This window comes from Dromiciops gliroides, chromosome 4 (assembly GCF_019393635.1).
Source record: "Dromiciops gliroides isolate mDroGli1 chromosome 4, mDroGli1.pri, whole genome shotgun sequence".
In the NCBI taxonomy this organism is placed as follows: domain Eukaryota; kingdom Metazoa; phylum Chordata; class Mammalia; order Microbiotheria; family Microbiotheriidae; genus Dromiciops; species Dromiciops gliroides.
This window is the reverse complement of record NC_057864.1, coordinates 466,245,036-466,267,749: the sequence shown is the minus strand read 5'-3', so window position 1 is coordinate 466,267,749 and position 22,714 is coordinate 466,245,036. Positions and strand designations below refer to the sequence as shown.

General features: G+C 42.0%; 1 protein-coding gene across 1 annotated transcript in view; it reads right to left on the bottom strand.

Annotated features, from left to right (window-relative positions):
- The window catches only part of RPA1 (replication protein A1), a 62,842-nt gene extending 40,253 nt beyond the window's left edge, over nucleotides 1-22,589 (bottom strand). Inside the window, exons 1-5 of the mRNA XM_043963250.1 lie at nucleotides 22,435-22,589; nucleotides 16,417-16,467; nucleotides 15,856-15,934; nucleotides 15,002-15,110; nucleotides 9,912-10,000 (exon numbers count right to left, since the gene is read on the bottom strand). Coding sequence (XP_043819185.1) covers nucleotides 9,912-10,000; nucleotides 15,002-15,110; nucleotides 15,856-15,934; nucleotides 16,417-16,467; nucleotides 22,435-22,467 — 361 coding nt within the window. The 5' untranslated portion in view covers nucleotides 22,468-22,589. The remainder of the gene's footprint in view (nucleotides 1-9,911; nucleotides 10,001-15,001; nucleotides 15,111-15,855; nucleotides 15,935-16,416; nucleotides 16,468-22,434) is intronic.
- Between the last annotated feature and the right edge of the window lie 125 nt (nucleotides 22,590-22,714).

The window sequence follows — 22,714 nt, the reverse complement described above, 5'->3', positions numbered from 1 at the left end:
ACTGGGGGAACAGATTAGAATCCACATTTAGAATCTTAAATTACACTCTCTCCAGAATGGTTGGATCAGTTCACAGCTCCACCAACAATGCATTAGTGTTCCAATTTTTCCACAACTTCTCCAACATTTTTTATTTCCCTTTTTTGTCATTTTAGCCAATCTGATAGGTGTCAGGTGGTACCTCAGAGTTGTTTTAATTTGCATTTCTCTAATCAATAGTGACGTAGAGCATTTTTTCATATGGGGATAGCTTTGATTTCTTTATCAGAAAAATGCCTGTTCATCTCCTTTGACCATTTCTCAATTGGGGAATGACTTGAATTCTTATAAATTTGATTTAGTTCCCTATATATTTTAGAAATGAGGCCTTTATCAGAAGTATTGGCCACAAAAATTGTTTCTGCATCCCTTCTAATTTTGGATGCATTGCTTCTGTTTGTACAAAACCTTTTTAATTTAATATAATCAAAATCATCGATTTTGCACAGAATCATCATTTTGATTATAGGCTCAGTCAACCCATGAGCAATGAATATTCCTCCAACTATTTGGATCAGTCTTTATTTGGAGGGAAAGTGTTTTGTAATTGTGCTCACATAATTCCTGGATTTGTCTTAGCAGGCAGACCCCAAGTATTTTATCTTGTCTGCAGCTGACTTTAGGTACTCTTGACTCCAGGTCCAAGGCTCTATTCACTGGGATACCCAGGTGATGAAAACAGAACAAGGAGCCAAGAACATGAAGGAAAGAAAAGGAACAGAAAAACCAGGACAATTCTCTCTCTCACTTTCCCAAATGACTTCAGGAAACTTCTTGTCCCTAAAGAAGCAGAGTTCAGCTTGTCCTTGAACTCCTACAGATCGGTGTCATGATTATCACCAGTGCTGGTAGTTTAACAAGTTCCACAACCACAAAACAATTTGTGTTCTTCCAGAGAATTCTTTAGTCTGGGTTTTACCGACACTCTATTTCTAAGTTATGTTTCTCCATTTTCTAGGTTGGCACCAAGTCACCACAGTCTAGAGTAGGTATAAAAAAATGCTAAAACCCCAACAACTGATATTTTATGTTAATACTCATTAATTTTTTCTTTTTTTTAGTGAGGCAATTGGGGTTAAATGACTTGCCCAGGGTCACACAGCTAGTAAATGTTAAGTGTCTGAGGCCGGATTTGAACTCAGGTACTCCTGACTCCAGGGCTGGTGCTCTATCCACTGAGCCACTTAGCTGCCCGTCATTAATTTTTTTAAACAAAAGCTTATATAAACTCAGTCTCAAAACACTTTAAGATTTAAACAATATCATCACAGAATAGGATAACCTATGAGTAGTACAAATCTCGTCTGAGGTAATTTTATAAATAAATGTCACAACAAGCCTATTAATATGACAAATGGAATTTTATTCTGGCATCTTTTAGTAACAGGGTCAATCCTTAATTGATGAAGCAAAAAAGCTGACTATGACTTGAGATTCTAATCTACTCATATGCAATAGAGCCCTAAAGCGTGTTTCCATTTCACTTAATTCCTCTCAATAAATCAACCAACCAACCAGCCAATCAGCATTTATTAAGCAGCTACTGTGGAGCAGGCATTGTGCCAAACACTAGAAATAGGAATGCAGTGGGGCAACTAGGTGGCGAATTGGATAAAGCACCAGCCCTGGATTCAGGAGGACCTGAGTTCAAATCCGGCCTCAAACACTTGACACTTACTAGCTGTGTGATCCTGGGCAAGTCACTTGATCCTCATTGCCCCACAAAATAAATAAATAAATAAATGAAAGAATCTACCCATCACCTCCTGATAGAGACCCCAAAAGGAAAACTTCAAGGAATATTGTAGCCAAACTCCAGAATTATCAGGTGAAGGAGAAAATACTCCAAGCAGCCAAAAAGAAACCATTTAAATATCATGGAGCTCAGCAAGTATTATATGCAATGGAGATAAATTAGAGGCCTTCCCAATAAGATCAGGGGTGAAACAGGGATGTCCATTATCACCCCTATTATTTAAAATTGTTCTAGAAATGTTAGCTTTAGCGATCAGAGAAGAGAAGGGAATTAAAGGAATTAGAATAGGCAAGGAGGAAACAAAACTATCACTCTTTGCAGATGATATGATGGTATACTTAAGGAATCCTCGAGAATCAAGTCAAAAATTACTTGAAACAATTAACAACTTTAGCAAAGTAGCAGGATATAAAATAAATCCACATAAATCATCAGCATTTCTATACATGACCAACAAAGTCCAGCAGCAAGAGATAGAAAGAGAAATTCCATTTAAAGTAACGGTAGATAATATAAAATACTTGGGAGTCTACTTGCCAAGACAAACCCAGGAACTCTATGAACACAACTACCAAACACTCTTCACACAAATCAAATCAGATCTAAATAATTGGAAAGATATCAATTGCTCATGGATAGGCAGAGCTAATATAGTAAAAATGACAATACTGCCTAAATTAATTTACTTATTCAGTGCCATACCAATCAGACTACCTAAAATTATTTTATACAGCTAGAAAAAATAATAACAAAATTCATCTGGAAAAACAAAAAATCAAGAATATCCAGGGAAATAATGAAAAAAAATTCACAGGAAGGTGGGTTAGCGGTACCAAACCTGGAGCTTTACTATAAAGCGGCAGTCATCAAAACTATCTGGTACTGGCTAAAAAATAGAGTGGTAGATCAATGGAATAGGCTAGGCTGAGGAAATGCAGTAGTAAATGACACTAGTAATGTAGTGTTTGATAAACCCAAAGACTCCAGCTTCTGGAATAGGAACTCAGTATTTGACAAAAACTGCTGGGAAAACTGGAAGATAGTATGGCAGAAATTAGGCATAGACCAACATCTTACACCTTATACTAAAATAAGGTCAAAATGGATACATGATTTAGACATAAGAGGTGATACCATAGGTAAATTAGGAGAGAAAGGAATAGTGTACCTATCAGATCTTTGGAAAGGAAACAGTTTTTGACCAAACAAGAGATAGAGTGTATTATAAAATGCAAAATGGATGATTTTGATTATATTAAATTAAAAAATTTTTGTACAAACAGAAGCAATGCATCCAAAATTGGAAGGGAGGCAGAAAGCTGGGAAACAATTTTTGAGGCCAGTGCTTCTGATAAAGGCCTCATCTCTAAAATATATAGGAAATTAAATCAAATTTATAAGAATCCAAGTCATTCCCCAATTGAGAAATGGTCAAAGGATATGAACAGGCAGTTTTCTGATGAAGAAACCAAAGCTATCTATTCCCATATGAAAAAATGCTCTAAATCTCTAATGATTAGAGAGATGCAAATTAAAACAACTCTGAGGTACCACCTGACACCTATCAGATTGGCTAAAATGACAAAAAAGGAAGATAATAAATGTTGGAGAGGCTGTGGGAAAATTGGAACACTAATGCATTGTTGGTGGAGCTGTGAACTGATCCAACCATTCTGGAGAGCAATTTGGAGTTATGCCCAAAGGGCAATAAAGCTGTGCATACCCTTTGACCCAGCAATCCCACTTTTAGGTCTTTTGCCCAAAGAAATCATGGAAGGGGGAAAGGGACCCACATGTACAAAAATATTTATAGCTGCTCTTTACGTGGTAGCAAGGAATTGGAAGTTGAGGGGGTGCCCATCAATTGGGGAATGGCTGGACAAGTTGTGGTATATGAATACAATGGAATACTATTGTGCTGTAAGAAATGATGAGCAGGAAGAGTTCAGAGAAACCTGGAGGGTCTTACGTGAGCTGATGATGAGTGAGATGAGCAGAACCAGAAGAACATTGTACACAGTATCATCAACATTGAGTGTTGACCTACTGTGATGGACTATATTCTTCTCACCAATGCAATGGTACAGAAGAGTTCCAGGGAACTTAGCTTACTTTTTAAGGAAACAAAAGGGGAAGGGGGAAAGGGTGGTATTGACAGAAGAGAGGGCAGAAGGAGGGGGAAGGGGCAAGGAAAAGAAAGGCAGCTAATAAAAGGGAGGGCAGATTGAGGGAGGCAGTGGTCAGAAGCAAAACACTGGTCAAGAGGAATAGGGTGAAAGGGAAAAAAGAGTACAAACAAAAGGGAAAAGAGGATGGAGGGAAATAAACAGTTAATAATCTTAACTGTGAATGTGAATGGGATGAACTCTCCCATAAAATGGAAGCAAATAGCAGATTGGATTAAAAATCAGAATCCTACAATATGTTGTTTACAAGAAACACATCTGAAGCAGAGAGATACACACAGAGTAAAGGTAAAAGGTTGGAGCAAAATATATTATGCTTCAGCTGATGTCAAAAAAGCAGGGGTAGCAATTCTTATCTCAGACAAAGCAAAAGCAAAAAGATCTAATTAAGACATAAGGAAGGAAACAACATCTTGCAAAAAGGTATGACAGATAATGAAGTAATATCAATACTAAACATGTATGCACCAAGTGGTATAGCATCCAAATTCTTAGGGGAGAAGTTAAATGAGTTACAAGAAGAAATAGACAGCAGAACTATACTAGTGGGGGATCTGAACCTTCCACTCTCAGAATTAGATAAATCTAACCTCAATAAATAAGAAAGAAGTTAAAGAGGTGAATAGAATATTAGAAAAGTTAGATATTGATACCATAGGTAAATTAGGAGAGGAAGGAATAGTTTACCTCTCAGATCTTTGGAAAGAACAGTTTTATGACCAAATAAGAGATAATAGATGATTTTGATTATATTAAATTTAAAAAGGTTTTGTACAAACAGAAGCAATGCATCCAAAATTAGAAGGGAGACAGAAAGCTAAGAAACAATTTTTATAGCCAGTACTTCTGATAAAGGCCTCATTTCTAAAATATATAGGGAACTAAATCAAATTTATAAGAATCCAAGTCATTCCCCAATTAAGAAATGGTCAAAGGAGATGAACAGGCAGTTTTCTGATAAAGAAATCAAAGCTATCTATTCCCATAGGAAAAAATGCTCTAAATCACTATTGATTAGAGAGATGCAAATGAAAACAACTCTGAGGTACCACCTGACACCTATCAGATTGGCTAATATGACAAAAAAGGGAAATAATAAATGTTGGAGAAGTTGTGGAAAAATTGGAACACGAATGCATTGTTGGTGGAGCTGTGAACTGATCCAACCATTCTGGAGAGCAATTTGGAACTATACCCAGAGGGCTACAAAGCTGTGCATACCTTTTGACCCAGCAATACCACTATTAGGTCTTTTCCCCAAAGAGATCATAAAAAAGGGAAAAGGACTCACAAAAATATTTATAGCTGCTCTTTTTGTGGTGGCAAGGAATTGGAAATTGAGGGATTGCCCATCAATTGGGGAATGGCTGAACAAGCTGTGGTATATGAATGTAATGGAATACTATTGTGCTGTAAGAAACAATGAGCAGGAGGAGTTCAGAGAAACCTGGAAGGACTTGCATGAACTGATGATGAGTGAGATGAGCAGAACCAGAACACTGTACACAGTATCAACAACATTGTGTGTTGATCAACTGTGATAGACTAGATTCTTCTCACCAATCCAATGGTACAAGAAAATTCCAAAGGACTCATGATGAAAAAGGCTCTCCAAATCCAGAAGAAAAAAATTTTGAATCTAGATGCAGATCGAACCATACTATTTCTATTGTTTTGTTTTTGTTTTTTTAGGTTTTTCCTTTTTTTCTGATTCTTTTCTCATAACTTGACTAATGCAGAAATATGTTTAATGTGACTGTACATATATAACCTATATATATATATATATATATATATATGTTTTGGGGGGGAGGGAGAGAGAAAAATTTGACACTAGAAATCTCATGAAAACAAATGTTGAAAACTATCTCTAAATGTAACTGGAAAATAAAATATTTATATAAAAAAAGTTAGATATGATAGATATCTGGAGAAAACTGAATAGGGATAGAAAGGAACATAACCTTTTCCCAGCGGTACATGACACATACTCAAAAACTGACCACGTATTAGGGCACAAAAACCTTATAGTCAAATGTAGAAAGGCAGAAATAGTAAATGCATCCTTCTCGGATCATGATGCAATAAAAATGACACGTAATAAAGAGCCATGGAAAGGCAGACTCAAGATTAATTGGAAACTAAACAATCTCATCCTATAGAATGAGTGGGTCAAACAACAAATCATAGAGAATCATTCGGAACTGGAAAAGATGAGAAGCTGAGCTTTCTCTTCCAGTTGGGGGGGGGGAGGGGGAGGGAGGGAGAGAGGAGAGAGAGAGAGATGCTGACCAGTTAGGTGTACAAGCTTAAGGTTCTCATTCTGGGCTATAAGAAACTAATTTTTATTTTTAATAAGTATGAATAATACAGCTAAAACTTAAAATACAAAAGTGTCTATATTGCAAATATTGCACAAATATGTTCAAGAAAATATACAATAATTCTGATGTTAGGTTTAATCATTTACATATATCATTGTAGTACTGTCTTCCCAAAGAAACATGGCAAAATATCCTCCCAATAGCCATGATAAACCTGTTAAATTGAAATTGTTCTATCTCTTAAATCCACTTCAATTAGCTTTGGTAAACAAAATAAAAAGAACTTAATTTAAAAATTTGCTATACCTAGCAGTGAGCCCTGGGGCTAAACTGACCTGGCTGTAGACTGGATGCCAAACTCAGCATTCCTTTTTTTTTTTTGGATTTTTTGCTGGGCAATGAGGGTTAAGTGACTTGCCCAGGGTCACACAGCTAGTAAGTGTCCGAGGCCGGATTTGAACTCAGGTCCTCCTGAATCCAGGGCCAGTGCTTTATCCACTGCGCCACCTAGCCGCCCCCTCAAACTCAGCATTCCATCCACCCAACCCCTCTTTGACCATGAGGCAGGACTAGAGCCTCTGCTCCATATCCATCTTTGTGGCTGTTCTATACTGGCTTCTCTCCTTCCCTGACTGTCTCATAGCCTTCACCGCTCTCCAGTGTTTTCCTTACACTTGGGGACTTCAACTTAGATGCTAACATCCCCTCAAATGGCTTCCCATTCATCCACTTCCCAAATTCTCAAGATCTGCACCTCTACTCCACTAAAGTAATTCACAGAAAGGGTGACACCCTTCATCACATTAATACCCACGAGCGTTCTGATTCTACTAGCTAGACTTCTGATATTCTCTAATCACAGCCTTCTATCATCCCACGGTTGCCTAGGTCTCACTCACTCTAGGCCTATTCTTGGTACTTACCACCACACCCATCTAGGCTCATTCTCACTCATCCTCCTGCCTTCGATATCCTAACCCAATATTTAACCAGCACAAATTTATGCTGTTTTATACCCTTGTGTTCCCTAGATTTTCAGTTTTGCTGATCATTCCTTTCCAAACCCCAACCTCGGATTATTCCCATCATCTGTCTTCTCTGTTCGTTCTGAACACAGATGGAGGAAGTCACACGACCACGATGGCTGAGGATGTCTCAGCTGGACCCTCACTGCTGCAGGCCAGTCCTTTTACTCTTTCCTGATTGCCTCTCCCCTACTTTCAAACCTTCTCTTCTTTCAGGCCATCCACTCCCCCTCTCAGCAGAGGACCTCACCAAACACTCTACTGGAAGAGGCTGAGGCCGCTTGCTACAAGCTCCCTGTTCACTCTCCAAATCCCCCAGACCATGGCCTCCCACACGGCCTCCTTTGCCCCAAGCTCAGAAGACAAGGTGGCCCACCCCGACTTGGGGTCTGGATCCCACTTCCTCTCTTGTCCCTGGGGGGATTGCCCTATTGATGCTCCTTTCTCTCCCCCAATTTTCTTTCCTCATCCTTCCCTACTGCTTATAACATGCCCAGACTTTGCCATGCTTAACTCAATCCCACTCCCCCTCAAGCTCTTCTCCCTATCAAATGCCTGGAAGAAGCTGTCCATTACATTCACCTCTGGTTTCTCAGCTTGGTCCCTTGCAATCCAACTTCTGCACTCATCCCTCAATTGAGAGACACTCTCCAAGGGGAGCACTGTGCTATTAGTGGTCCAATCTGACAGCCTTTTGGCAGACCTCTCTCCAGCACTGCCCCTACCCTTCCAGATAACCTCAGCCTCCACCCCTAGAACCTGGGACTCTGCCCCCCAGGCCACCCTGGGCTCTGGGAGGAGAGTCCTCACTTCACTTTGCCTTCTTGAATTTGAATCCCCACTGCTAAGCCCAGGGCCTGGCACTCAGTAAATGCTGTCATTCAAAATATCATAAATATTTTAAAAAGAAATTGCAATCACTGAGTTAAACACTGATGACAACTTCTATCAAACAGATTTATATCAAGCCACAGTGTACCTCTGTAGGAAAAAAGTTATTAAGTCTTCCTGACACTCATTTAAATTTTGAATTAAATAAAATCCATCCTCTTGTAGCCCTTGCTCCATCCCTAATACTCCCTCTAGTCCCTTATCTTCACTGTTTCTCTTCCCTCTGGTCCCTGGTTTGTGTCTGAGCATCTTCTGATGCCAGTCTCCATACTAACTCTCAGGATTCCTACGCCTTGAGCCTCGGTTTCTAGCAGTATTTTCCCAAGTGCCACAATTTTATACTATATATAAAACTGCTAAGAGGACTCTCCACGCATTTGAATATAATTTGCACATATTTACATAGATGTGTCATCAATTTTCAAACTAAAATTGGGTACCCTGAAGGTAGCCATTCTTTCCTTTTTTTCCTTTGCTATTAATCTCTCAAGCCCCACTACAATGACCCAGATCCCTTACACAGCATAAAGGCACAATGGGGAAAAGGTCCAAAGTATTTCTTGGCAACATTTAGGCAGACTAAGGAAGTGCCTCTAAGCAAGAATTCAGAGACCTAGGCACATCAGATCCAGAGAATCAAACAAAGTCTTTGTCAGGTCACCAATTACCCCATCCCCACCCCTGTCCTCAGGAGATACAACATTATAACATAAGATATCACATCTTCATCTGACTTTCCTAGCCTTTCAAGAGTCAACAATGAAGACAAATTAAAACAGACGCTCACACTAATATACAACTATGCTTATGTAATAACCACTGTGCTGACGTGGTCCCATGCCATTCAAAACAGTGGTGTTCATTTTTCAACAGTGCAGCTGATCACTCCAACATAATGATAGCTCCTTACATGAGCTAAACTAAAGAGAATTAAGGAGCACACATAAGATTCCCCAGAAGATTCAAAATCAAGAATTGTCCTATATAAAACATTAATCTGTCAGATACACCTTTCCAAAAAATTCAAAGGTTGGCTTGGTATCAGTTACTCAATCTCTGAAGGCCAAATTTAACATTTAGCAGATTTCATTAGAATAACAGTTTGAAGAATTTCTAAGAATGTTTAGCTAGGCAAGATAGCAGTTGCCTCTTAGCAACAGTAAGTGATACAGAGACAATTTCAACAGATGACTAACTATAGCTCACAAGAAATATGCTGTCACATTAGTCAAGAACCTGGAGAGAAAACAATCATTTATGTAAAATAAGCTATGCATTGATTTTCCAAATAACAATAATACTTTAATTTGGGATTAGTCTCACTGATGTTAATTTCCCTTACACAAAAAAATTTACTGTTTAATTTTTAAGTCTTTAAAAAGAACTGTGGATTCTGTTATTCATGACATATCTATGTTACCTGTACTTTTTATCCCCCAGAGACAAGAAAGCAGATGAAGAAAAATAGCTGAATTTAAATTCTGTCCAACATTAAGTAGAATTTTCCCTTTTCATAACAAGAAACAAGATTTCTTCAGAATTGAAAAATAATGACAGAATAACTATTACCAAGAGCCAAGAATCCTCATTTTTTCCACTAATCTATAAACAATGACAGGGATCAAGATGGTCGCCCTCTAAACATCCATTCAATTTGGTGAAATGACCTATGCAAACAGTCATGCCCTACCTTCATTATAGGGCACTGGATTGCCAATCTTGCCTCCAACTTCATCAGCAGATTGCAAAACTTCTAAATCCATCAATATAACCACTTTCCTACAAGGGCAAAAGAAGACCAAGTTAGAATCAGAAGAAGTAGAGAGAAGCAGACTCAAGCCTAAGATCTCAAGCTATCATATAGGCTGCTTCATAAACATGCAATCCCTACTGACCATTCTGCTAATGACTTTCTCTGCATTAACAACTTCCGAAATGGCCAAATAACTTGGGAACTAAGTTATCTCACCCATTTTCACAATGAATATCTCCCTAATTTTTTCCCTGCATACTTTGTGTTCCATGGGCACATTTTTCCCTTGCAATGTAACCCTTCCTTCTGCCTTATAATCCATACAAATGTACTTTTTTTAATAAGAGCACCTCCTCAAACGGGGCAAGTGACATGAGAAGGAAGAGCTTTCAGCAGTTATTCCCAACCTGTGGCACACTGACCCCTCAGGAGCCCCAGGGTTATTGCAAAGGGTCTATAAATATGTATGTAAATATGTGTGTATGTGCGCACACATTCGCTCACTCTCTTACACACACACACACCCCAAGGAGAATGATTCTGATCTTTATTTAGCACCAACAACATGCAGTGTGACTCATCATAAACATGCTTTCTGTAGACTTAATGTCTCACGCATATATACATTATTTTTCAAATGTATACAGACATTTGTGGTTAATAAAAAAACAAATTCATTTCACACTATTGGTGAATGCATAACAACCATTTGTTATTTATTTTCTCAATCAATGGATATAAATAACATAACTATTATCATATGGAGGTCCATGAAACTTTTTGATGCTAAAAAGAATGGTCCTTATATGAACAAATGGGTAGGAACTATAGGAGTAGAGTATTAACAGCTCTGGCACAAAGATTTCATTTCTGATATACTTTTTTTTTTTGCAGGGCAATGAGGGTTAAGTGACTTGCCCAGGGTCACACAGCTAATAAGTGTCAAGTGTTGGAGGTCAGGTTTGAACTCAGATCCTCCTGAATCCAAGGCTGGTGCTTTATCCACTGCACCACCTAGCTGCCCAAGATTTCATTAATAGTATCTATGTAAAACTAATGGACAGGGCATTTAGATTTTCAGTGAAAATTCAATTTACACCAATAGTTGTAAAAACACAAGAGGAGAAATAATAAAAGTAGGCACTTATAAATTGCTTTTTAACGTCATGAAGCATTTGAATCATTAACTCCATGAAATAAGCAGTACAAGTGTTGTATCCCCATCTGATAGATAAGGAAACTAAGGCAAAGAGGTTACTGATTTACTCAACATCCCAAAGTTAGCAAGTCAGGGGGCCCCTACTTAGGTCTTCTGACTCCTGGTCGGTCCAAGGTTCTTTCTAACATACAATGTTTCCTTTCTCAAAACACTATCTTTTTAAGTCTATTGGCAAAACAGAGACTTGAAGACACACTGCATTCTCCAAGAAAGCCTAAGTCAACTTTCCCAAAGCTGCGAATATTACTCTAAATAAAAGAACCTTTGGTCAGCGAACCAAAATATGGCACTGCATTCCAGAACAGGAAGTCAAGGTTTCTCTCAGAAAAAAAGGCATGAGCAAGACTTCAAAAACAACTGCACTCAAAGCTTGAGGTCATTAAAATACTTTTAAAAATAAATTTTAGAATGTTAACCCATATTCCTAGGTTAGAGAGGGTTGAGATTCCCCGAAATGAAAGATTAGTCAATTAATTGGACCTTTGGTTCTCAGGAAAGTCTGGGTGAAGGGCAAGAAGTTAGAACATTTCCCAAAAGATCTAGTGGAGATCTTTTCTCAGTTTGCCTCAATTTGGTGCCCTGCTTTCAGTCCCAGAGCATGATATTTTTATCACCTAAAACACAAATGAACAGCTATGAAATCCACATTGATTGCTAGTCATAGCTATCATTAATCTTCCCCCAAAATTTCATAAGGTATATGAACTATGGCTCGATGCCTTTCAGCAGGCCTTTGTCCAGTCATTGTGTTGTTATTGGAGGAACACAAAACTGAGACAAACAGCCTGGCATGGGAAATAAAGTAGCAACCTTGGAGTAGGGAAGGCCTGGAGGCTTCCCAAGCCCTACCTCCAATACATACTAGTTGTGTGTCTAAAGCAAGACCCTTCATCTTGAAGGGCCTCAGAAAATCTTCTCATGCCATCAATGAGATGCCAAAAAGGCATCAAACTTGGTGGAGAGTTCCCCACCAAAGAGATCACAGGATCAAGCATTCCCCCTCTTCCTCCTCCCAAGAAAAATTCATCAATTATGAATTAGAAGTAAAGAATCAGCCCTTGGAGAAATGAGAACTTGTGTTCTTCCTTCCTTTTTCAGGTGGAAGAGAAGGTGTGATTCACCAAGGTCAAAGGGTCAAGCCCACAGCCAGGAAGAGCCAGCAAACTGAATTCCAGTACTACGGGAACTCTTGGAAGGGAGGGGCAGCTCCTGATCTTGAGCTTACACTTAAAAGAAGCCACACTTAACAGAGCTGAATGAAAGGAACTCCAAGTTTGGAGGAATCAGGGGCTCACAGGAAGAATGTTTCCAACATGGCCTGGGGCTCCAGAGACCTGAAGGTCACCTGGTTATCAGACTGTAACATAAGACAGCATGGTAGGGACAGCTCAGTGGTGCAGTGGATAAAGCACTGGCCTTGGATTCAGGAGGACCTGGGTTCAAATCCAGCCTCAGACACTTGACATTTACTAGCTGTGTGACCTTTGGCAAATCATTTAACCCTCATTGCCCTGCCAAAAAAATGGGGGGGGGGGGAAGGGGGAGGGAGCAGCTAGGTGGCACAGTGGATAAAGCATTGGCCTTGGATTCAGGAGGACCTGAGTTCAAATCTAGCCTCAGGCACTTGACACTTAACTAGCTGTGTGACCCTGGGCAAGTCACTTAACCCTCATTGCCCTGCAAAAACAAAACAAAAATTATAGGGGCAGCTAGGTGGCGCAGTGGAGAGAGCACTGGCCCTGGAGTCAGGAGGACCTGAGTTCAAATCCGGTTTGACACTTACTAGCTGTGTGACCCTGGGCAAGTCACTTAACCCCAATTGCCTCACTTTAAAAAAATTAAAAAAGACAGCATGGTGTGGTAGGGAAGACCACCCACCTGGGAATCAGAATCTATGGACTTAAATCCTGGCTTGACCATTGACTGTCCCTAAAACTCTAACAAATGCTCTCCCCTCTCTGCTCTAGCCTGTAAAATCAGGCTTATGATACACGTTCTTCTGAATTTATAAGGCAGACTAAATCAGAAGGCAGCACTATGCCATGGCCAGAAATCACTGCACAGACATAGGCATGCATTCTTGTGGAAGACAAGAAGTGTATCTACAGGTGCAGCTAGGTGGCACAGTGAATACAGCACTGGCCCTGGAGTCAGGAGGACCTGAGTTCAAACCCAGCTCCAGACACTTGACACTTACTATCTGTGACCCTGGGCAAGTAACTTAACCCCAATTGCCACACACACACACACAAAGTATCTACAGTTAACAAGAGGTGAAACCCACAAAAAATTACAAGCATAAAAGTTAATTTTCCACCTAAAAACTTGTTTTTCTCTCAAGTGAAAGTAAAAACAAGCAGAGTTATAGACAGGTCTTACTCAGAAATAACTTTTTAGTAATATGTAATACTTAATTCTAAATTATAAAAGTACAATTTAGGCATATTCTTTTATTCTTAGCCTTCTGAATTCCCCCTGAAACCTAAGCTCAGAAGGACAGATTGTTGTTGTTTGTACTTCATTCCCAAAGAGTGACCTTGGGGTGATGTCATGACTTGCAGTGAACTAGATTTAAGTGAGGGAGGACTATGCAAGGTCACCAACCTCATGCTATCCTCCAGAGCCATCTGGGTCCAGAGGTAAGATATATATATATATATATATATATATATATATATATATATATATATATATATATATATATATACACACATATATATCTCAGGATGACTGGAGATGGCCCCAGATGTTTAAGGCAACTGGGGTTAAGTGACTTGCCCAGGGTCACACAGCTAGTAAGTGTCTGAGGTGACATTTGAACTCAAGTCCTCCCAACTTCAGGGCCAGTGCTCTATTCACTGCACCACACCTAGCTGCCCCAAGACAGATTATTAAGTTGAATGTAACTGACCGTGGTGGCCCTTGTTTATGTAAAATCAAATGCTTACTATTCAATTCAAACATTTAAGCAGCACCTGATATGTCCGAGGCACTGGGAAAACAAAGACAAAAATGAAACATTAGCTGCCCTCAAAGAGCTGACATTCAGGCTGGGGGTGGGGAAGAAAGATGGCCCCTACAAGATATGCCACAGCAAGTCTATTGTAGGCAAAGAAGGATTTAATTGTCCCTGTAACTTACTACCGGTGTGGCCTTGGGCAAATCCCTGAACCTCCCTGGGGCTCAGTGACCTCATCAGTAAAAGGGCCTTCAGAGGGCTCGGAGAAGGCACAGGATGATCCCCAAGGGGCCTTCCAAGTCTTTATCTAGGATCCTCTGAACACAAGGACAAGCAAAATTAAAAATAAAAATTTAAGAGGGGAAGTAATATTAATAACACGGGAGGGAAAGGAGAGAACCACAGACTGAGGGTACTTAGGAGCGATCCAGCCCTACCCATCACAAAAGGATTCTCTGACAAATGGTCATCTAATAATAAGACCCTGGCTGGGCCATGGTATTTGAAATGTCTTTACAGTGGGGGCTACATGAAAACCTGGCTCTCCTTACAAAGGACAGGCCTTTCGTTTAAAAGCTCCAGTGAGAAAGAAGTCTAGAAAAGCAAGTCAAAGTGATAAAGAGGTCCTTCCCTTGGCTGTCAACAAGGCACAGAAAACCACTGGGATATCCCTTGGCTCATGCTGTTGGGTAGCCAGCATGCATGAGGCCTGAACCAGTCCTATTACTTAATAAGGCCCTGCTTCCTGCTTCCTAAGGGCTGTCAATTTTGCAGACCTAGAACTTGGCCTATGTGCTCACTTTCATATATTAACATTCAATGAGATAGGAAAGGAAAAAAACCACAGACCTTCCAAATTTCAGGGTATTAACAATGAACCGGTTAACCTGGCAAATGCAGTTGCTTGCCAAGCGCTCTTCCTCCACCAGTACGTTCAGCTGCGTTGCCAACATGAAAGCTGAAAAGGGAAAGAGAATTCATCTCCACAACGTGCCAAGTTGGCCTTCTAACCCTTCACTCCAAATAGAAATGCTGATCGTGTTTGGGGCAAAAGTCCTATACCTGTGTAACGGTGAACAAGGGCAATAGAAACAGATGTTTTCTGAAATGAAGGCAAATCACAGATTCCCTGCCCCGATTTCTCTCTTCTACAAAATGATGACAGCACAATCGTTTGCTGTTAGCAAAAATGCACTGCTACATTTGTATACACCTTTATCCTGATGTGCCCAAATTCACCTTTTCGCACCATTCGAGTTTCATGACGACAAAACCAAAACCCCTTAGGAGTCTCTCACGTTGCAGTACATGTGCTTGCTAACTCTAGCAACAAATTCCCCAGACAAAGACTTTCTCTCTTTTTAAGCTCCCAACATAGAAATAAAATTCAAGAGAGGCAGGTATAGGACAACTAACCCATCACATTCACTTAAAGTCAATATCATCCTCAGGGAAATTAATCACACAGAAAACATATAGAGCCAGTTAGAGAAAATTAATTAAGCCAAGTGGCAGCTTTCCACTTGGACTGTTCTATTGTTAAAATGCTCTGCCAGCTGCAATTCTGTCAGAATTATACTGCCAACCTCATGTATGCCTTAAAATAAGGTACTTGAATGTCATAAAATATTAGATTTCAAGGTGGGGGGTGGGGGGTTATCACTTAAACACAACCAAATTCTGAATTCTATACACTCACTCACAGGATACAGTATTCAATCCATCACTCATGAGCATTCGATAACGGGGTGGAGAATTTCCTGTAGCAATCGGCCGGATGTTCTAGGAAAAAAAACTTGAGTTATTAGCCTGCCTTCTTACAGACTCTCCTGAGACACCTCAACAGAGTGGCAAGAGAGTAAATCTGACATTAGCACAACATGGGACAAAAATGTTTACCCATTCTCCTAGATACCTTAGAAATAAGTGAAAAAAAACTGGATTGAAGCATCTCTCCTTCACCCCCCACCAAGATCTTTGTTCCTTGCCTTCTACTAAATCAAACCAATCCACAACCAAATCAATAAGCAAGCATTTACTGAGACTTGCTGCCTGTAGGGAAGGGAAGCAAAGCCTCTGGTCAGCACCTGGAGTCGAAGTTAGACATCAGCTTTCACCGAAGCAGCAAAGGCCCAAAGCTGCCACACATCCACCCCTCCTGCCTCCCCACAAATATTGATTTGAGCACTGTAGGCAAATATAGCTCTAATTTCATTTGCATTTCTAAGTTAGAAAGATAACAAGTTAAGTATTTACATACTTACAATGACTTGGAGTATGGGTTTTATACTAGTATCTCCTTGTTGCATGATGAGCTAAAAAGAGACAAATAAAATTTCAATTATAAACAATTGATGCTGTGAAGTTTTTTCTGCATGAACATAAAAACTAGTAGTAGTTCAGGCTTAGAGACTTTGGGAAGGCACTCGATTAAAAGGGAAGAAGACCTTTGATTCTTAAAAAAGCTGCTTGTTTGCAATCAACTGCGGTCTTGTCGCCTTGGAAAATGGCTTCCTCCCCCCATACCTACTCCCCTAGATCACCATGCACAGCTCAATTTAAGTTGAAGCAGCACAAGACTCATTCTGCTTTCTCTCAAATACACATACACCAAAAAAGGTGGCTCTTCATATTCAAAGACAACAACATTATTAACAATGTAGCTCTGTGTGACATCTAACTTTTGAGATAGGTTATTAGCACTCCATGCCAGCTACATGCAAAATCTCTTTTGCTATCATAGGAGTTCTGGCCTGCAGATTGTGATCTGCATGTTTTGGCTCAAAATCATAACTAAGTGCTTCTGGACAGATGGCGAGGATGAAATAGAGGCGTATTTACATTTCAAATTGACTAGGAAAGCTCACTAAGAGAATTCCATGTGAATCTCATGTCCAAGTGATGAATCATCCCTACTTTACTTCAGAACATATCTAGTTCACTTAAAGACAACTACACCTGTATGCCCAAGTGTCAAAATGGCAGCCAATCTACTAGAATCATTTCCCAGTCTTCACAATTGATGTTCCAACCTGAATTGGGAGAATACACATTTCCCTCAGTATCTCTAGCCCCTTTTATGGCCTCTTTTCCACAGCTCCTACCCCATCCTGGTACCCTGCACCAACACACACACCCACACCTCCCCACACACAGAGTCCAAACCCTTTCCAGATCTTCTCTCTAGACACAAGATTCCCACCCTCAAGTACCTGCCCCAACAAATACATACAATTACTACCCCCTCATGGCTGTATTACACATACACACACATGCGCACCCCTGGCACAAAATAGTTCCTACCCCCTGGGTCAAAATCCTAGAACAAAATCTGTGACCTTAGACAAGGGACACAAATACACAGCATGTGACCCTAACCCTAACCCTTTCAAAGCAAAAAAACGATTTTGACCTTGCAGACCCAACAGACTTGATAGGAAGCCAACCGGTATTTGAACACGCCTCTGGAAGGATGTACCTTATTTAAAAATTCTTGGTCGTGGAAAGGGGACAGAGTAGCAATATGTCATTTAAAGCCATATAACCAACCAATTAACAAGCACTTGTCAAGCACCCACAGTGCTCTAGACCCTGTGCTGGGAGCTGGGGATACAGAGACAGTCGTGAACCAGCTCCCCATTTCAGCTGGAAGAGACAGCATGGACACACACAGTTACATACAAAAGTGATCTAGGCGAAGAGCCCAGCAGCTCAGGGATGAGGCAAGGCTCCCTGTGAGTGGTGCTTGAGCTCTGCCCCAAAGGAAACTAGGGATTCTTAAGGGCAAAGAGAAGAAGGCGGGGCGTGCCAATCAGAATCTTCATTGAGACCAGAGTTGGTAAAAGAGAATCATGGGTCATAAGGCCTGAGGCCAGGCTGTCTTCAAACACCAAAGAGATGATCTTGGATCCTAGAGGTATCAGGGAGCCTAGAGGAGGATGAGAGACCTGCACTTACACAAAATCACTTTGGCGAAGCAGGCTGGAAAGACTGGAGGCAGGGAGTCCAATCTGGGAAGCTATTACAACAGTCCAATCAATCGGTCAATCGTGAACCATTTATTAAGTGCCTACCATGTGCCAGACACTGTGCAAGCACTGGGAATACAAAAAGAAGCAAAAGGCAGTCCCTTCCCTCAAAGAACTTACGATCTATTGGGAGAGACAAGTAGACAAATCTATACAAGGCAAGCTATATACAGCACAAACAGGAAATAGAGAGGAAATAAAGAGGAAAGACACTTGAATGGAGAGGTTAGGGAAGGCTTGCTGTCAAAGGTGGGAAGCCAGAGAGGTCAGTAGTAGAAGTGGCTGAGGGAGAGCATTCCAGACACAGGGGACAGCTAGAAAATACCCACAGTCAGGAGATGGGGAGTCTTGTTTGTGGTAGAGCCAGGAGGCCAGTGTCACTGGCTCAGAGTACACAGAAGGGAGTAAGATGTAAGAAGACTGGAAAGGTAAGAAGGGACTTTGAATGCCAAACAGAGCATTTTGTAGTTGATCCTGGAGGTCACAGGAAGATGCTGGAGTTTATCGAGTGTAAGGAGGTGACATGATCACACTTATGCTTTAGGAAAATCACTTTAGTGGTTGAATGAAGGATGGATTGGGGGAAGGTATGAAACAGGCAGGCCCACCAATAGGCTATTGTGCTAGCGTCAGAAGAGGCTGTGTCACAGGGGAGAAGGAAGTGTATTCAAGAGATGATACAAAGGTAAAATTGGCAAATCTTGGCAATAGCTTGGATATGGGGGGTGAGAGACAGTGAGGAAGCCAGGATGATTTCTAGGTTGCAATAAAGAGGTGACGGGGGCCTGGTAGCTGTGTGAACAGAGAAGTCATATTTGAGAGATGCTGTGGAAATAAAAACAAGACCAAGCAACTTACTAAAAATACATGATGAGTGAGGGGTTGAGAAGAACATCAGAGTTGCAAACCTGAGTGTCTAAAAGGATGATGGTGCCTTCCACAGAAAGAGCCACGGCAGGGTGGTACACCATGTCTGTGATCCCTGTTAGCACTTGGGAGGTCTATGATACAGTGCATTAAGGTGGGGCATTGGTAATAATATGGGAAGAGGGAGCTACCAGGTTGCCTAGGGAGAAGCAAACCAGCCCAAGTCAGAAATGGAGCAGGCCAAAGCTCTCATGCCCATGACTTCTGGCCAAGTCGATAGAGAGTACCAGTTTATTTTTTAAAACTTTTTTCAAACTTAAAAAAAGCAAAAACAGATAGAGGGAAGTTCAGAAAAGGGATGGGTTTGAGGGGAAAACGAATCCTCTTTTGGACATGTTGAGTTCTGGATGACTACTTGAGCGATCCAGTTAAAATGTCTAGGAGGCAATGGGTGATGTGCAAGTGGAGATCAGGAGAAAGACTGGGGCTAGATACATGGATCAGAGTCATAGGATAGAGAGAATTAAATCCTTGGCAGTAACGAGGTCACAAAAATATCTCCTAATTTGAGGATGGAGAACACACATTTGAGAATGAAAGGGGGGGGCAGCTAGGTGGTGCAGTGGATAAAGCACTGGCCCTGGATTCAGGAGGACCTGAGTTCAAAGCTGGCCTCAGACACTTGACACTTACTAGCTGTGTGACCCTGGGCAAGTCACTTAACCCTCATTGCCCTGCCAAAAAAAAAGAGAGAATGAAAGAGGACATAAACGGCCCAGAGTTACATAGAAGACAGAGCAGACTACAGCCACCAACAGTAATAGACATAAGGAAATCACAAGCCTGAGTCCGAGACATAACAGGGTTATAATGAAGGATGACAATCATCCAGACATCTTTTGAAGTTCTCTTTGCCCAAAACAGAGCAACTAGAAATTACCTGACCTGCCTTAACTTCTTCCTTCAAAAAAGCAAGGGAACCAATGAAGAAAACTTGTTTCCAGAGTACAAAGGACCATTCTAGCTTAGACTTTGTGATAGATAAGAAGCTAAATGGTCTACTATGTCACATACCCTGGATTGTGGGAGAGCAGATTTCAAAGCATTCAGAAAAAGAACAGGATGGCTAGACATGGTCTACAAAGACCCATTCTATTTCTTTATTGGTGACCCATGAAAGTCACTATGGTTAGTGAAGAGCCAGAAAAAGAAGGAATGGTGAAAAAAGAGAAATGCTTCTTCAAGAACAGGTGCTGCCAACTAACATTGAGTCCTTTTCTTTTAACCTATTTTCCCCTAAAACATTTGACGAAGTCTATTCTGTTGTTCTTATAGAAAACGTGAAGAAATGTGGATGACAGATTCTCACACAATTGGGTAAATTAGAAATAGGTTGAGTGGGTGGGCCCAAAGAGCAGTCATTGATAGCTCAAAGTCAGGCACTCCAGGGGAATGCCCCAGAGATCTGTGCTTAGGTCTGGCCCATTCTTATCAATCACAGGAAATGGCAAAGATGGGCATGCTCATCAAATCTACAGATGACATAAAGTTGGGCGGGAATGGAGGCACATTCTGCTGAATCAAATAAGATGCAATTTAATAGGGATGAATGAAGTCTTATGGTTGAGTAAAAGATCAACTTGACAAGTACAAGATGGGAGAAGCAGCATCAATAGGCAGCAGGTCATCTGAAAAAAGGTAAATTAAATTGACTGTAAGCTCAATATGCATCAACGGTATGGTATGAAATTTTTAAAAAGCTGATACACCACCTTAGGTTGTGTCAAGAGAAGCACAATACTCAGCACTAGAGGGGTGGTAGTGCCACAGTACTCTGCCTACTTCACACCATATGTGGCAAGGGATGAGTCTTGGAGCCACATTCTATGAAGAAACTTAATGAATTTAAGGGCAGCATCCATCCAGAGGAAAATAACCAGAATGGTGGACTCAGTGTGAAAGGCTTAATATGTGACAGCCACCATGCTAAGTGCTGAGGATAAAAAAGAAAGAATAAACAAAAAAAAAACCGTTGAGACCTGAATGAACTTACATTCCAATAGGGGAGACAACATGTAAATAACTAGGCACGTAACAAGACATATACAGAGATGGGGGGATAGAAGGGAAGAAGCCTTTGTATAGCACCTACTATGTGCCAGGCACGGTTTTAAATGCTTTACAAGTATTATCAGAGTAGATAGAAGGCAATTTGAGAGGGGGAAGCAGTAGCAGGTGGGTGGACCAGGAAAGGCTTTGCAGAAGTTGAAATTTGAGTCTTAAAAGGAATGGGGGGGAGGCAGCTAGATGGCGCAGTGGATAAAACACCGGCCCTGGATTCAGGAGGACCTGAGTTCAAATCCAGCCTCAGACACTTGACACTTACTAGCTGTGTGACCCTGGGCAAGTCACTTAACCCTCATTGCCCCATAAAACAAAACAAACAAACAAAAAAGGAATCCAGGGAAACTAAGCAGTGGAAATGAGTGGTTAGAACATTTCAAATGGGGTGGGGAGCCAGTAGAAAGGCACCAAGAGGGGAGAGAGCATTGTGTTTGAGGAAGCTTGACGGGGAAGGGGAGTGGGGATAGAGTAAGTCAAGGGGAAGACTGCAAAAGTGGGAAGGGGCCACATGATAACTTTAAAAGCTAAACAGAGGGGTTGACATTTGACGCTGTGGGGTGTAAAGGGGTGCACCTGGATTACACTGAGCCGGGAGGGACGTAGCCAGACCTAATCCTCTAGAAAAGCCCTCTTGAGCCCCGAGATCTGACCCCACGAGGCTGGGCTGAAGCTCGGCTCCAGTGACATGCCCAGCGGGCATGCCCTGGCACCCATCAGACCCGGTGCGCTTGGCCCCTGGGGGCAGAGACGGGAGCCACCGGGAGAAGGGGAGGCCAAGACCAGCGAGGCTCGATGCCACTTAAGCCTGGCCCATTGTGCTTGGGGGATGCTGGGACCCCCGTACGGGGGGGGGGGGCCTGTCTCCCAGGCCCGGCGCGACAACCACTTGTTGGGAGGTGGGATTCTCGTTCAGGCGCTGGTTGGTCACTGGGGTCCCCTCCAGCTCTGACTCTACGGCCCCCACCTCTCCGAGACCCTCCTGAAGAACGCCCCCCGACACAGCTCCCCACATCTGGGTGTCCTCCCAACAATCCCCTACCCTCGGGTTCCCAACAAAATCCCCGGGACACCTGGTTACCCTCAACACAGGCCCCATCTTTTAGAGTCACCCCAACAGTCCTCGGGATCCCCCCCAACACCGACCCCATCCCCCGAGCGCCCCCCCCCACGGCCTGCACCCCCTCAGGGTCCCGCCAACGTAGCTGCGGCCCCCCGGGGTTCTGAGCACCCGGCCCCTCCCCCCCGGCCGCGCGCCCCGCTCACCCCAATGGCCCCCTCGCTCAGGCGCCCGCTCATGGCTGTTCGCTGCGCTGAACCGCTCCGTATCCGGCCACTACGCTCTCTCGGTTCCCGGGTTTTCCAGCGCCGTCCGCCGAGTCTGGGGGAGTGGGGGGTGGGGTCCTCTCCCGCGCGCTCAAACCTGATTGGCCCGGCTCAGGCGTGGCGCGCGCCGCTCTCGCGCTCAGGGCGCGGGCAGCGTGGAGGCGGGCTCAGGGTGCCGAGCAGGCAGTCCATTGGCCGAGGCGCCCGGAGCGTGGGGGGA